A 12,866-nucleotide genomic window follows, 5' to 3' on the forward strand; every position below is an offset into this window, starting at 1 on the left:
GCCCTGCGACAGACTGGCGACCTGTCCAGGGTGTACCCCGCCTCTCGCCCCATGACAGCTGGGATAGGCTCTAGTGCCCCCCGCGACCCTGAAAAGGATAAGCGGAAGCGAATGGATGGATGGGAAACTAGAGGAAGCCTTAAGTGGGGGGGGGGACACTTTGCTTGCTATGTTGTCACCACAATTCTGACCTCAAGGAACTTGATGGATGTTTATTTTTAAGCTCAGTGGGGGGTTTGGCTCTGAGCTGCACATCAGACCTTTTTATAACTGCTTATAAAGGGAGACATAGCCTCGGGTCTTCTGGCAGATCACCACAGGTTGTTCCGAGGACTCTGTTTCTAAGACGAAGGTGACCTGGTCTATCCGTGAGAGCTCCTAAGGTCTGTAAAGGTCTGCCAGCACTGAGGCTAGCCAGATCAGTAGCATCCTTCATAGCAAACCTCAAACCAGACTTATACCGGAAAGCATTTTTTACAAGCTGCGTTAAAGTTATTCTCTTTATTGCTGTTCTTACCTTGGCTGTCTCCTTGCTGTTGAATTTTTATTTCCATTGTGTTTGTTTCTTTTGATCTACTCCTCTTATTTCTTCTTCTTCTTCTTTTTTTTAAATCCTGTTTTGCGAGGAACTCTGCAATTGATGTAAATGCAGTGAAAAGGTATCCCCAATGTCCCAATTAAATTCAATGTCTTTTAAACTCTTATCTTGAATCATGCAAACTGTCAGCAATGTTTCTATTTTTAATGCCCACATGCTTTAATTAGGAATCATAAGTATAAGGATAATCGAGGGGTTATTCATTTATAACATGACATCATTTAAAAAAAAATCTAGTTACTGGAAATGTGCGCAGGGTTTTTCCTGCTGCATTCCAAGTGTTACCGCCCTGATGGTTATTTGATTTGTATGACGCTTTGTGCAATACTTAATCTGGATGAAATGAAATCTGTACCCATGAGACTCCTCCACTGGCCAATGTGGGCTGATACTGATTGAGAGGGAGCTTATGGAAGTCTGAATCTCTTGCCGCTGCTGTGAAACGTGTTGTGGGGGGTGGAATAAGCCGAGAATAAAGCCTGCATGAACTAGGGGAGGGGGAGCGCTGGGAGATATACAAGAGGGGCCCAGATGTACAGCTCGACTATAAACTGCACAGGGCCGGTGAGCAGCGACAGCCAAACAGATGTGACTTTTATCTGAGCGTATGACTGGAGGAGGAAACGGGTTAATGGATAGATATAAAGTGTCACCATGTAACCAAATACTGTAGAGCTAAATGTAGCTCAGGTAACGAGCAGAAAGTGGAAGAACATCCTTTCCCTCAGGAAACTGGAACCAGTGCTGTTGTGGCAGGTCATCGTTTGCGTCAGAGCCCACAGCGGTACCATACTGGAGTTGTCAGATAAGAAAACATGGTGGTTGTCAGGCAGGCTTACATGGTTGTATGTGTGCTCACATTAACATTTTGCATCTGTGTTCACATGCCTTGTTGTTGCCAGTCAGATGTATGTTTTACAAGGCACACCAGACTCAGAGTATCAATGTGATTTATGAGTCTCCTTGCCGGCTGTGTGCAGTACAATGGACCAAAAATAGCTTTAAAAAACCCTGACAAGCGCAGATTGTCTCAACTTTGGGGCACTTATTGTGTACAGCGGCATTTTTAGATGTGTTCAGAGAGGAATTTGAGATCTAAGTGGACTCTCAATCCCTGAGTGGTATAGAGGTCCCTGACTCTGAGCATAAAGTCTGAAATTCAGGAGAAAAATTCCAGGATGTGACAGCCCCGGCCCAGGCAATCAGTTTATGGGTTTCCCTTATGTGACCGTTAATAGCATATTTACCTCAAACTCAGCTTGCGAAATTGCACTCCATGTTGACCTCCTTTCGTGCCAACGACTGTCTTCACATCTCCTCCACTCACTTCAAGCCAAAACGTGTTTGTTGAGCTGCAAATATGCAAGTAGAAATCACAGAGAGTGGCATGTAAATTATGAGATTATGATACTTCAAGTGCACCTTTATGTTTACATGTAATTTGGAGTTTCCTGTGTGATCAAACATGCCTTTATAATAGCATGCATTTAGTTTATCCTCTCTGTAAATTTGGCCAAATATGCAAGCACCAGGGGGAATAAATGCACTGCTTGGGCCAACTACCCACCTGAATGTGTTATTAGCTGGACTGTAGTCTAAGGTGTTTGGAACCCTTATTGTTCACAAAACGCTGATAATGTGTCTGAAATGCTCCCTTTAAATTTCCATAAATATTAATGTGTTGTGTTGTGATTGGATCGCGGATTGAGCTTCGGCTCCGGAAGCCTTCCCAGAGCTTGAGGAGGAGGAGTGGTGGTGGGAGTTAAACGTGAGGTGAAACAGAGGTCACAACAGGGAAGCTGTCTAAGCCCAACACCCCCACACCCCACCCCAACTCCACCAGCACTCCAGGAAACTGGGGTGCCAGAGAGGCAGTAATGTGGAGCCTTATGGGAAGAATTAATGCATGGCTGCTCTGGGTCTATTTGCCGAGTGCAGCTAATTGAGCAGTAAGCGTTAAGAGCACATGCGTTGGCACATGCTGTTTGTGCTGAAAATCGTCTTCTTGCGTGTGTTTTGTCTGGTTATTAATATGGAATGGCTGATTTAATGAGCCCATACAATGTTGCTTCTCCTGTGTTTTCATGACTTTATTTGAATCATTCCATACTGTATTGGATTAGTTCTGAGAGCGTACATGCTGAATTACCTTTTTTACACTGAAACGAACTCAAATCCCAAAATGCATAAGCTTTCCAAGTCATGAGGTGGCCAATCGCTGCGAGAGCATAATGCCCCTGTTTTTTGAGAGGGTCACACTAAGGTAACCGATCCAGCTGGTCCAGAGCCAGACCGGCTTTAAATCATCTCTGTGTGTCTGAGACCCTGCAGGCTGAGGGCAGTTAACTGTAAGCTAAAACTACCTGAGAAATCATGTCATGGTGTTCATACAATGAGTTTCTGTCGTTCTGTGTGGGGGCAAATCATTACGGCGCACTTGAGCTGCCCTTTCAGCTGAATTTAATGATTAACCTGCAAGGAATAGTCGCTACCATTTCAGCAACTTGCATACAGTAGAAAGGTGGTGCAGAAATATGGGAATATGGTCTGCTTAGACTATCTTGTTGTAAATCTTTCCCCTTAATTGGAAGCTGTATTAAGTGCTATGCAAGAAAAATCTTTACTATATAAAACAGTCACTTTAACATAAGTGCTTGTAGGCTGTGTGTGTGTGTGTGTGTGTGTGTGTGCTATCCCTTCTTTGTAAAGCTGTCATTTCTGTCTTTTATAACAAAGCAGGAGTGTGAAAGACTGTGATACCTAATCAGCAGTCTTCAAAAATGGATTCCTTAAATCATGTGATGATCTCACATCAGCGCCTAGGTGACTGTTTTTAATTTGATTCTCTTTGGATGACGTCTTTTAAACAAATGTGCCTTTTTGCGTGTGGTTAGTTTAGCAACGATTGGTGACTAAAGCAGAGTCAAGGATGCAATTTACATTTTTTCCACATTAGTGCGAACACGGAAGGCGCGTGTGCCTGTGTATGTGTGTTTGTTAGGCTTGTATTTTGTCGTAATGAGGAAGGGATGCAGAGCAGTAAAAAAAACGGAACTGCTATAGAAGGCAGGGGAGACAGGCGGGTTGGTCTAAACACCAGTGGGAGGGAAGAATGCACCCCCCGCAGCCCTGACCTTTGACCTTTGCAGAATGTAGGCCTCAGGGGCAATCCCACTCCTGGGGAGAGACAATGCTGCAGATACCTATTGAGCCTGGCTTTTTACTCCTTTACAATGCCCCCCCACCCCTTGCTTTTTTTCCCCCTCCTATTGTGTTCTTTACTACATAAAAACTTCTCACCACACAAGGTCCACGTTTGGATTTGGAGCCTGTATTCAGGGCTTTTGTGCCTCCACATAAGGCTTGAAGCAGGGGGAAAAGAAAAAATGCCTCCCTCTCTCTCACTTATGTCTTTTTTTTTTTTTTTTTTTTTACTTCCTTTTTTTTTGCTGGTTTATTTTCCCCAAAAGCAGTCTGACATTCTGGCACCTGTTTTCCTCACAAAACCGCTTATTTATCACTGAATTATTAACCAAGAGCCCACAAAGTGTCTGCCACTTGGTGACATGTCCTGACTTCATGGTGGGGAAGGGAGGGCTGGTTGCTGTAGCAACAAGGAGGGCCTTTATCAAGAAAGTGGGGGGGGGGGGGGCAATTTAGCCAGTGTCTCCCATCTGCGTTGTGGAGGATCCACGAATGAAATGAATGGGCCGGAAAATGTTACAGGATTAGTGAAATGGACAAGAGCAGGAACACTTTTGCATTGAAGAGGCATGATGTGATGCTTTCAGCGCTGCAATTTTTGGGAGAAGTGCATTTGCTCATCACAATGGCTGTGTATTATGGAGTACGATGAGCTCTGTAATGAGCACAGTGGAGCAGCCTGGAGAGAGTGACCTGTACTTTTTGTATTTCAGAAATATAGATGACACCCTAGGGAGGGGAGGGGGGTGTAATATGGTAGAAAATGGAAAAGCTGGTTAATAACTTTTTCAAATTTGTGCAAGAATGAGTTGCAGTAATCCCCTAAAAATGAAATCGCAGTTCTTTTAGGATGTTTTATGTTGAACAGAACGATACACACATGCGAAACAACATGAAGCTGAGGAGTATTAAGAGATCCGTCATCACACAGAGAAAGGGCAGCAGCTGTCACAGGGTTTTAAATGTGCATCTCCCCATCAGGGGAGCCGCAGCACTGAAGAGTCTCGACTGGGTAAAGCGATAGTCAGGTCAGAGGCACACAGATGGAAGCTCTGAGTAACACACGTTAGCGGGTGTAGTGAGGGGCTGAAGTATGGCTGAGAAGTGGGAGGGGAGGGCTTTCTTTGTAGCCCTAAAGAGCAGCAACAGCGTTTTGAAGTGGATACAGGCAGTTGCTGAGAGCCTCAGGAGCAGATTGAGCAAAGGCGGGGTGCAGCATGGAGGAATGTAAGCCAGAGCCGGCTGCAGGGGCCCCAGCCAAAAGGGAATCGCGGTGTTGTAGGAGCTGAGGGAGCAAGCAGGAGAAGCTTGTTTCTCATCGGTCTTCAACCTGAGGACTGAGAAGGGGAGGAAAAAAACGCTGTGTTTTAGATTCTAACCTGCAAGCTGCCTTCAAAACTGACACATGACGAATGACCTGTTGATGCTGTGGTGCACAAACATGTTAGTTTGAGTCCTTTTAGCGATGACGTTATACATGTTGCACGGGGCATGGCTTGATTTCTAAAAAATAATAAAAGAGCACATAGAGAGTTCAGTCCAGTCCAGCCTGATTTCTCCTGTGGGCCTTAACAGTAAATCTTTATGGTTGGAGATCACACCTCCCGTATGCACTTCCAATAAAACGGTCCCAGTTAAAGACAAATGGGTTTTGTGGAACATGCCTTAAGGGCCGCGATCTGTCCATCAGATAACCTCCTGAACAAATGGCTTTACGCACTTAACAATAACGATTAGTGGAAGGCCATCGATCACTTGATTCTTATCCGTTCATTGAACAAATGTATTTATTTTATTTTGAAAAGGCCGCGATTGTAAAACAGTATACAGAGGAAATTATACAGTTTCATTTTACTGTTAATTGTGTGGAAAGGATTGTTTTTCACTTTTTCCCAGCAATAAATCATGCCACTAAATTCCCTGTGAGATGAGTCAAGCGCCTATAAGGGGTTTTTAGCCTGACAATGAACACCACTGAGAATTCCTAAGTAGGTTCAATTAAATTCGCTAAATCTACATTTTAGCTTCGGCCTTTTTTTTTTTTCTTTCTTCCGTTTTCACACGTTATCAATTTGATTATCCCCATTTGTCCCTCATAATACTCAAAGATGAAGAACTGAGCTGCTATCAACATCACAGCATGATATCTCTTATGTCTTCTGTTGTAAAGGGCTGGCTTTCCTTTGTAGTGGCACAGATGTAATAAAGCAGCAATGGGAGCGTCTGGCAGACGCCTCAGGCCAAACCGGTCCAGTGAAAGCAGATCTGTGAGGAGATGGAGCTCAGATAATCAGAGATGAATTGGGAATGTTGACCAGAGAAATTTCTTCCACTCTAGTTCTCTCAACAGAGTGACACTCTCCCCTCCATATCCACTGTTTAGAGGCCCACCAGTTACTGACTGAGGCCAGATTTCAGGACAGGACAGGGGTTTTAAAGGGGGACTAAGTCAAAACTAAAGCAGATGTGTGTGTGGATTTTAGAAGCCAGAGCATTGAGGGTCTTTAAGTGCAGAAAGTTGCCATAAAGTGCAACAGTGCAAAGCAGCATGAAAGCGATCGCCACGCATGACATTTAACACGGAAATGTGGATCTCATGGGATTGGGTTTGTTTCACGGCTTCCTTTTTTTCCCCCTTTGATTCTTTTTCACTCAGTCTAGGATGGATACAGGAAGATAAATTAATGCAGTCAATGATCCCATCAAATAACATCTAAAAAGGATCAGGATTTTCTTTGATCAGGAAGATTTCCAACCCTGGAATATTCATGCACACATGCCCCCCACCCCCACCTCAGTAGGCTGATTCGCTCTTTCTCTGGATGTGAATCCGCAGCCATGCGTGATCCAATTAGTATGATGAGCACAGGGTGTAGAGCGAGGCTAATGTTTGCATGTCCAGGAGAGTAAATGGATTCTTAGAATGGATTTCCAGCTCCCTTGAGTCTTAGCGGTTTGTGGCCTCTCTGCAGGAACTATTGGCATAGTTAAACCACTGTGTAACTCTATGGCCAATCCTCCTGCTTGGCTCTATCATTATCCAGTCTGTTGATATGGATAATGAATAGTGGCCCCCTTAGACAAAACTAGAAATGGTGGCATGCAATTTTGATGCCATTCAGGCTACACACATTTTACCTTATAATTGGCCACTGCTATACTGTTTGTTTTAGATTATGTATGTCTGCAGCAGGAGTCTGTTTAAAATCATACAGCTAAGTATGCGAAGTAGTAATGTGTATTTTTAAGATTTGTTACCCTGCTGGATATTTCTTAAATCATTATGAGTCGGATTGGAATGAGTAGTAGCTTACAATCAAACACAGACACACAGGAAGTGGCCACAGGTTTATTCCCTTCCATTCACCATACTGTAAAAACGCTAGTCGCACTCTTGATATCATTTGGAAACAGTCTGGAGGAAAAAAGACACACGATGAAGAGTGACAACAATATATGGGTTAACTGTTAATTTATTTGTTACAGTGTTAAATTGGTCTGTTATCCTACTTTTTCCCATCATTGTTACATGAGTCTGTGGGGATTCACTCAAGCCAGCCTCAGGTGACTGGATGAGGACCTGCAATTTTTGGGTTCTAATAGGCAGCTGACTGACAAAATAATTTGTCATCTTAATCTTGCCAAGACAATAAACAAGTGTTCGTCTCTCTTTTCTTCAAAGTGAAACATAAGGACGCTTTTTGTTGAACATCAGACTAAATAAAACCGGACAAGATTTGGGGGGGGGCATGTTCCAGTTTTTACAACTTGTCATGTCAGCTTGTGCATTTACTGTCTGAGCTATAATGGATAGCTTGTACCTCTGCACAATGAAACTGTGTTTTTTGGGAGGGGGTGAAAATAGATCACTGAGGCATATGATCCTCATGTTTTCTATTCATGAGGATAAAAGAGGCTAGAGCGGTTGCTACAAAAGCCAACATCTTGTAGAAAGATTAAAGTGGATGACAAGAAAAGCTCAACACGCGGCTGTGATATACATGATTCCCACTCTTCTGTCAAGGTGCTAAAATTGGGCTGAGTTCTGCTTGTTTGTTTGACTCGGGTGTGCGCATCCTTTGCCGTTACAAGGTTATTCTTCCATCCTAACAGCCTGTTCATGTTGAGGACAGATCTAATCTCTTGAAAGATTTAACATCCTGGGCTACTCTGATCTGCGGCCAAATCATCAGAAGGATTCAAGGATGCTGTGGATTGGTGGGAATACAAAGAGGAGGGTTTGGTTTTGTGTCGGAGGCTGCTGGACAAATTTCAGAGCCTTACCAGTCAGTCCACAGCCTTCTTTCTTTACTCCTGCAAGAAGCATCCCTGCACTTCAGGAATCTTAACATGATCTCAGAGGATGCACGTGAATCTGTCATGTGTTGGTCTGTATGATCATCTAGATGATGGATTGGAGAGACACACAAGACAAATATTTACTGCTGAACTCTTAAAGTTGTGAAGCATTCAGAGTAAGGTGGCCTTATCGCCAAAGCCAGTGAGATTCTGTTGTCCAACAGCAGTTTATTTCAGTACTGAAAAGACTGTTTCCAAGTGGATGTTCAGATCTTTCTTTGTACTCTGCTGCTGCTGCCCACCTCAGTGCAGCACCACTCTAAATCTTCTTCTCTCATCTCTCTGTTCTTTGGCTAAATCTGGCTCTCAAGTTGACATTATCAGACTGAATGACAGCAGCAGAGCGAAATGGCTGTGCAGAGGCAGCAGTGTGCTGCTAGCTTTCGGAGACAGTCACACTTAATGCCTCTAACCCCATCAATTTGTGAGCAGAGATTGAGTTTCCAGAAGAGCATGAAGTGTGTGGTAAAGCTGTTGACTGTGGCAGACACTGAAGTTTGCTTTTGAGGGAATTCCAGACCGACATAGTTGAGAGGCTCCAGGTCGTCTTGTCCAGCGAACAAACCGTCTGACCTCTGTCGTAGGAAGGTCGTGCGGTTGACCTGTGCTGTTAACAAGGGGGCATGAAAAAACAATCGCACTTATGATCAGTCTCTCAACCAAACTATCATAATAAATCGGCGCTGCAAAGAGCATACTGACCTGCTAGAGAAACGTACTCGGCGGGAGCTGCTGATTGAAGTAACAGGCACAAGACTTCTTGGCTTGGAGTGTATTAACACCAACAGCAGCTAAAACAAAACTCTTCAACAACATAAAGAATAGAAATATAGTGTTGGATCTCCTCAGCAGGTCCATTTGTGACTCTATGGTCAGACCCTGCAATCTGATGACCCTAATAATCCGATGAACTCCTATAAGCAAGCACTTGGTCACAGTGGGAAGGGAAAAAAATCCATTTTAACAGGAAGAAACCTCTCATCTGCCACGACTGGTTGGTGATGTGAGAAGGGAGACAGAGCAGGCTGTGGAGGAGAGCCAGAGATTAATAATAACCAATGATTAAATGCACAGAGAGAGGTGAGTGAAGAAGAAATACTGCATCGTGGGAAGTCCCCGGCAGTCTAGGCCTATTACAGCGTACATAAGGGAGAATTCAGGGTAATCTGATCCAGTTTTATCACAAAGGAAAGTTTTAAACCTAGTCTTAAAAGTAGGATCGGGGCTTGACTATTCAAGACCTTGTATGTGAGGGGAAAAAATATCAGTATCCTTGCGATTCCATTGCATGTTTACGTCTACACCTAGCAAGCATTGTCTGTGTGTCTTTTGCACTTTGCAGTCGAGTAAAAACAATGTGCAGTGCCTCTCGGTGAGGTGTCACTGCTGTACGAACAGTGATGATAAAACCAAAGGGCAGTGAAGTCACTGTTTTCACAAAGAGTGCAACAAAAGGTTTTCATCAGCCTGGAGCTCAACAGTAAGCAAACTCCAGGCTTACCGCACTGAGCGGTGCTCATTTCATTTGACTGTTTAGAAGTGTTTAGCTTTGTGCAGCAGGAAATAATTTATGACAGCAAGCAAAGTATGTGTTTATATCTCAAAGATGAACTCAATGCTCTAGTTTGACTATATTTCAGTAGATACACGATTTCCAGCAAAGGTGTTTTGTTATATTTTGACCTTGAAGACGCAGTGTGTGTTTATTAAAAATGTTTTATAATATGTATTTTCTTTTTCCGTTCTGTATTTAAATTTTTCAAGCTGGTTTCAGGTTTTCAAGCAAAGAGAACCTTTTCCTCTTCTGTAGATGCTGAAGCAGCAGCGCTGCACAGGGATGATTGCTGCTCTTTACAAGACAGGGCTATTTTCCATTCACAGCGTAGGACTTTTCCTCTGATATGGAAAGTGAGCCTCAGAAAATGCTTGATCTGCTCTTTGATGTTAAGGACTATGCTGATCTCTGAACTCGATGAATAGCGTCAGTTCACACACAGATCTCTGTCTGTAAAGGGTCTTATCTGGCTTTATGAGATGGTTAATATCATCTTGGCATATAGGAAAGTATTATGATTAAATTTAAGGCCAATGAACGTTCATAAAAGCCTACAAAAGTATGAGTCGCTTATGTTGCACACTTCCTTTTACTGTTATTCATGATGTCGCAGGGACAGCACATCTGTGCTAGTTCACCTCAGGGCTGCCTGTACTCTCCTACTATTTTCATTCGGCTTTTGTAGTCCATAGGGTTTATTTTAAATGACAGAGGAGGTATTTATGCTAAAATAAATAAAATACATCAACATTTGTTTTCACTGTAGTACTCCAGGTGCACACATTGCATCATTAAACACATAGTTTTAGACCGTTTTGTGCTGCTTTTCCAGCTTGGAAATGGAATTAGATACAAATCTGTTCCCTGAAGTATTTTCCAACCACTCCTTATCTTTTTTTTTTTTTTCTGCTTTCAGATGAAGCTGTGGAACAAGTATAAGGTAACCAGTATCCCATCTTTGGTGTTTGTGGACGCCTCCACGGGGAAGATTGTGTGTCGAAACGGTCTGCTGGTGGTCAGAGATGACCCCAAAGGTGAGCTCAAGCATCTAGAGCTACAAACACACGCACAGGCCACAATATTAGTAAAACCATGTGGCTGATTTATTTTTATTTCCTAACCTCAAGCTCTGACTCTAATCCTCTTTACTGAATGGTTAACCCTAACCCCAGTTCAACCCTAGAAATATGACTGTTTAATGAGGTAATGGGAAGACGTTTTGAGGGTCAAAAGGACAAACATCATAGATCAGTTTCTCGCACAGTTTGTCTGTCATAGCTTATAGCGCTGAATTCTTGGTGGGTAGCAATCATCAGTCACTCTTGGCTGAGAGTAATAAGCAAGCGGCATAACTCATTGAGAATTGCATACTGACTTCACACCAGTTTATCTTCTCTACTGTAACACTTGTCACTTCCAAATGTATCTCATGAAACGGCAGCAGCTGGGCTGTAAAATTCCCCCTGTGGCAAAAGGGTATGAATGAGCAACTTGAATAGCAAACTTCAAGATAAGAAGATGTTAAGTTTCTATCTGCATGTGAAGAAAAACATGGTGCATGCATGAGCAAAATATCTTCACGGTGAAGATAAACAGTCGCTCGTGTAAATTCTTTAGTCAGGTGGAAAAACAAACCCTCATGGGGAAGAGAGAAAATATGTAAATGTATTTATGGTGTTATTAGAAATGTTGGATGCTAGACTTAAAGATGCCAACCCTTTCAGTCTTGTTAAAACTGTCCAGCTGGCATCTTCTTGTTTATTTCCCACACAGTTTAAATCAAATATAGTAACCAAACACCTTCTTGGGCCTTACAAAAGGTTACTGTATCAAATTCTAAAAATGATTTCATCTGAGGTTTTATGAAGGGGGAGAAAAGGCTTTTTTTTTTTTTTTTTTTTTTTTTGTATTGTAATGATTGTTTTGTGTTCAGTGTGCACAAGCTGAACACGGAGCTCCTAACAACCTGGTTTAACCACTACATCAGAATAGTTTCACAGGCCAGTGCTGTTCAAGCTTGGATTTGTTCCAGTGCTGCACACTGCACGTGGGCACTGTTCATACCCTCCTACTGAGCTCATGAGATTTAACCCAAGAATGACAAAAAAAACACTCTCCTTGCCTGTTAGTGCATCTTTTCCAGTGTTAAAAACCATAGGTATAAAAGTCATAAGATTAATAATTTCTCTTTATTTGTTGCATATTGGACAGTTTATCTTTTCATGCTGGAACACCTTTAAAAAAATATGATGATGATTATTATTATTATTGTTATTATTATTATTATTATTATTAAGACACTAACATAAACAGCTCAATAATGATTTCCCATCACACCAGCAACTACTTTAGAACCACCAAGAAACTGGCAAGCACGTCTTTGGACAGGTTCAAACTTTCTTGCTGTGAGGTGATCGATGCACCATCGTGCTGTTATACTGGCTAACTCATCAAATCACACCTTAAGGTTGGTTTGATGATGTCCTACCCTCTTCTAGTTTAGTCCGTGGTAAATGGACTATAATTTATATAGCTTTGGTTTTTTTTCCTTTTTTTTTTTTTAAACTCATCTAGCAAGCAAAGCACTTTTTACACTCCAAGCTACATCCACAGAACTACTACTATTCAAGACCCTCTCTAAATCCTGAGCCCGGGTAAACAACAAGACTTCAACCACAGGTGAGAATTGGGTAACCAGTGAGGAGTACACGGGGTCCATCCAAGAGATTGGACTGAAATAAATACTACACAATTAGTATGACTTCTGAACTTGACTTGCTGTATCCACTGGCAAGGTGAGATGTGTAAGATCACACCGGTCTTGAGATCAGTCAGTGTCTCTAGGCCCTCGGAAACTACCGGTAACAAGGGAGGAAAAAAAAGTGTATTCTCCAGGTGGTTGCCGAGGTGTTGTTGCCAGCTGCTAAGTGAAATTGGTCGCAATTAAGGTGCTATACCAAAAATACATATTTCCCGCCTGCTTTTTCTTATTTGTCATTTTGCTTGGTAGACGGTGACTCATCTGCAAACTACTAATCCTCACACAATTTTTCCGTTGCACTTTTTTACAATTTTGCTGTCACTCACCATTAAAAACTAAAGGTGACCCAAACAATCACAACGATTTTTTTTTTTTTTCTCTCTAGTGAC

At 42.5% G+C, this 12,866-nt stretch overlaps 1 protein-coding gene across 4 annotated transcripts in view; it reads left to right on the top strand.

The window, feature by feature from the left end:
• Window positions 1–12,866, top strand: part of nxn (nucleoredoxin) — a 70,711-nt gene that overhangs the window by 41,115 nt on the left and 16,730 nt on the right. For 3 of the 4 annotated variants that reach the window (XM_040008945.1, XM_040008947.1, XM_040008948.1), the window contains one exon: window positions 10,633–10,750. In XM_040008945.1, coding sequence (XP_039864879.1) covers window positions 10,633–10,750 — 118 coding nt within the window. Of the gene's footprint in view, window positions 1–3,115; window positions 3,120–10,632; window positions 10,751–12,866 lie in introns of all 4 variants that reach the window. The other variant, XM_040008946.1, reaches the window with a different exon arrangement.

Source organism: Simochromis diagramma, unplaced genomic scaffold, assembly GCF_900408965.1.
Source record: "Simochromis diagramma unplaced genomic scaffold, fSimDia1.1 OVJJ01000344.1, whole genome shotgun sequence".
Classification (NCBI taxonomy): domain Eukaryota; kingdom Metazoa; phylum Chordata; class Actinopteri; order Cichliformes; family Cichlidae; genus Simochromis; species Simochromis diagramma.